The 3,817-nt window shown below is 59.3% G+C and overlaps 1 protein-coding gene across 1 annotated transcript in view; it reads left to right on the top strand.

Annotated features, from left to right (window-relative positions):
* Positions 1-3,009: 3,009 nt before the first annotated feature.
* LOC101771880 (protein phosphatase 1 regulatory subunit 3F) overlaps positions 3,010-3,817 on the top strand; it is a 1,958-nt gene continuing 1,150 nt past the window's right edge. The window contains exons 1-2 of the mRNA XM_012845429.2: positions 3,010-3,314; positions 3,450-3,638. Coding sequence (XP_012700883.1) covers positions 3,288-3,314; positions 3,450-3,638 — 216 coding nt within the window. The 5' untranslated portion in view covers positions 3,010-3,287. The remainder of the gene's footprint in view (positions 3,315-3,449; positions 3,639-3,817) is intronic.

The raw sequence follows: 3,817 nt of genomic DNA, 5'->3' as shown, positions 1-3,817 counted from the left end.
TCGGCTTCCTGCAAGCAGCAGAGCGAGGATACTACTACTACCCAGGTAAACCACTGCAACGAGACAACGACGACGGGTCAAGATTTCCCCCCTCGGCTGGCTGGCTGGCCTGTGGCCATCACGCCCGGGTCGCTTGCAGCCAGACACGGTCCAACACGACGCCCGGCCGGCCCGGCGAGGCGAGACGTGGCCGTCACCGATTGGCCGTTTTGGGGCAGCGGATTTGGACGTGTGGTGGGGTCTCGCGGCGCGCGGGGATGGGGGGGAGGGCGGAGGCGAAGGGGGGTCGGAATCCTTGCCGCTTCCGGCTGCCCATCCCCCTGTACCTCCGGCACCCATGCCCGGTTCGGCAAGCCCGCGCGGCCGGTGGGGGAAATGACGCTTGTCCGCATTGCCGAAGCGGACGCGCGCCGCGCGCTTTGCCCCTCGAGCTGTAGCGAGCTTGCGAGCCGCGGCGCTTGGTCCTGGCGGCAGTGGTGAAAGGTAGCTTGGCATGTAGCCCGGGAGATGGATTGCAGTGACAGGCTTGCTGATTGGGAGCAGTGGACTGGATACGCTTGCAAAAGGGAGCAAGGAAATGGCTGGAGTGGACTGGACTGGACTGTATGCTAACGTGTTCTTCACTTCTTCAGTGACAGGTTGAGTGCTTGTCCAGAACTCCAGTAGGTCATCGTTACAGACAGGGTAGCTAAGGGCACCCGCAACGGGCCGTTAGGAAATGTCGATAGCAGGCCACGTCGGAGAGAGAAGAGGAGAGAGGAAAAATGTCGCTAGACGCAGCAACTCTCGATAGCACGCAAATCCACGCCAGTAGGCCTCGGTTTTCCCATGCCTGGTGAGTCGCGGGAGCGAGACGCTCGCGGGCGGGTGGAGCTCTGGCCGCCGCCGCGGACATGGCAAGGCGGAGGAAAGCGCGCCACCGCCGCCGCAGTTGCGAGCGGACCGATTGGACTGAGCCTCGGCACCGCCTGCTCACCCTTCACCGAGGAAGGAATCGGACCCCCGCTTCCTTGAGCCACGCGCGAGAAAGGAGCTCGGCCACCGGCACGACGAGGCGGAGTGGCCAGCGCCATCACCGTGGGCCACCGCTTCCTCATCTATCATTGGCATCTGACGCGTACGTGGCGGCGACGCTTGACTGGGAAGATGGGTCTGGGTGGAGGCGCTGATGCTGAGGCTCCAACCGCGGAGGGGACGGCGATGGGCTGGAGCACAGCCGCCGTGGTCAAGGCGCAGTAGCGAGGGAGGGGAGGGGGTGGCGCACGGTCGCCGGCCATGGACGGCGTGGAGCTTGGCCGTCACTGCTGCCCTGCCGCCACCGGTGATGATGAGGTGGGGGTGGCGGAGTGGGCAGCGCGGATGGGGTGGTGGAGGTCGGCGTCGGTCAGGTAGGGGGGCGCTGCATTAGACGTCAGGCGGAGGAAGAGAGGGATCGATTGGAAGGATGAAATATTCTGACGTGCCAAAAGAGAGACTGTTGGATGACTTTATCTATTGTACCATCTATAGATGAGGTGTACACCTTTTGTGGAGAGCAGCATGCTGTACCATTGCGGGCGCCCTACGGAGCTAGGCGTTTGCTAACGTTTCGTGCTTCAGGTTTCAGAGAGTAGACTCTCTAGGACTCTAGGTCACTCACAGCAACAGTTTTTTATATAAAAAAAGTCTTTTGCACAACAGTCATGCAATGCAAAGTCAGCAGGAAACCTCCAGACTCCAGTCGAGCTCCACCCGTTGAATTTCGTCGCACACTCTCAGTGCCAGTACTAGGCACCACTGTCTGGACCAGCTTACGTGGCGCTGGCCGTCCAGGGCGCAGGTGCCACGGAAGCGCCTGGGCCTGGAGTACAGCCAGCCCAGCTAGCTACCCACCCAGCCCCCCCGCGCGAGCTACTGGGCCCCGCGGCTCATCAGATTTAGTGGGCCCTGGCCGGCGGGAGAGGGGATTCAATCGAGCGGGGCCCACGCCCCCGTCCTCAGTCCTCCTTTGCTGCGCTGTGCGGGCGGTCCCTCCTCTGTGGTGGGCCTAGCGGGATGAAAACCTCACAGCGATCGGTCGGACTGGACGGCCGTCGTTACGTGAACGGGCCTGTGTGGACAGCGAGCGATGCCGCACACTACTGGATTCACGACGAGGCCTCGAGTGTACGAGAGCCCACAAACATTCGAGGCCCGGCATGTATTCTTTTTCGAAAAGCCTGGTATGTATTCTCGGGCCATCAAGCTTGATATACAAGCCGGTTTGCGTGTAGTGTGTGGGTAGACCGGCTTCTTCACGGGCACGTCCGCACGTGTGTGACGGACAAAATGTTGGCTCATTTCCCAGAGGTGAGGTAAAAAGATTGTCGATTTGTCAAAGTAGGTGGCTCTTGCGCAAACTTTGGTTTCACAAAAAAAAAAAGGTTCACGAATGAAGACGTGTAGTTGAAATTTTAGAGGTCAAATCTATCAAGTTCGACCAATATTGCTTGGCCCCGTTTACTTCACCCCCAACTCCCAACTTTGGCACTATGCAAAAAGAAGATTCCCCATCACATCAAACTTACGGTGCATGCATGGAGTACTAAATGTAGACGGAATTAAAAACTAATTGCATAGTTTTGTTATACTTTGCGAGACGAATCTTTTGAGCCTAATTAGTCAATGTTTGGATAATAATTCACAAATACAAACGAAACGCTACAGTGTGCTACAGTGTTGTAACAGTAATTTGGCACCTCCCAACTTTAACAACTAAACAAGGCTGTTGGAGGATTCAGCTGTATGATCGTGTATGAGCAAACGCTGTTGGAGGATTCAGCTGTCCTATATGCAATAATAGTACCGTTACTTTTTTTTTTTGGAGGATTCCAATTTCCAAGGAATGATGCGAAGCACTCCTGCCACCGCGCGGAGTCGCTGAAGAACAAGATGGGCACACAGATGGCTCCGTGCCTCACCTTTTCACTGATCCCCTCTCACCTGGCCCCCCACCCAAATCGGATCCACCTCGACAAACCCGCAAGCGGGCTGCTACTCCTGCCACGGCCCAAAAAGTAGCCGTTGCCTTTTCCCCCAAATCCCCTCCTCTCCTCCTCCCAGTCTCAGATCCCCCGATTTCCTCTGCTCCCATAAACTCAATCGCGGCCGTTACGCTCTCGCCTCGCCTTCCCCCATTTCAAACTCAACCGCGTTATTTCGCGGAGAGCCGCCGAGAAGATTCCCCTCTTCGAGCGCCGATCGGAAAGCGGAGGCGAGGCGCTGGGACGGTCTCGGAGTCGGAGGCGAGGCGGGAGAGGGGAAACCGGATGGTGGAGGCCGGCGCGAGCTTCATGGTACTACTCGGAATCGATCTCTTGGCCTCCCGCCCTCTTCCCACTCCCGTCCGTCGTCCCCACGTGCGCGCCGGATCGGGTCGCGGTTCCCAGCAGGAGGTGCTGACCATGGGTGGGGTTTGTTTCCGGGCGCAGGATAAGGTCGAGGCGGCGGCGGACGAGGACGGCGGCGGCGGCGGCGGCGGCGGCGTCGATGGGGCGAGAGTGGACGGCGGGGGCAAGGGCGAGGAGGAGGCGGAGATGGCGCCCGTGGAGCCCCTGCCGGAGCCTCCCGACGACGGCGGGCCCGTCGCGTGGCCCATGCCGGATTTCTGCCCTCTCACGGTGAGCGACCCGCCCCCCCCCCCGCCTCCGCTGTATCGTGCGTGTGTGCACAGTTAGCTGCGCGGAAGGAGATGCTGTAGACAATGGTAAGTTGTATGGCTGACGCTGTGAGGCGTCTTCGCGCAACCGTGGCGATGAGGACGGCAGTGTAAAAAGTGAGAAAGGCAAAAAAAAAAAAC

Source organism: Setaria italica, chromosome IV (genome assembly GCF_000263155.2).
Source record: "Setaria italica strain Yugu1 chromosome IV, Setaria_italica_v2.0, whole genome shotgun sequence".
NCBI classification, from domain to species: domain Eukaryota; kingdom Viridiplantae; phylum Streptophyta; class Magnoliopsida; order Poales; family Poaceae; genus Setaria; species Setaria italica.
This window is presented reverse-complemented; position numbering and strand designations above follow the sequence as displayed.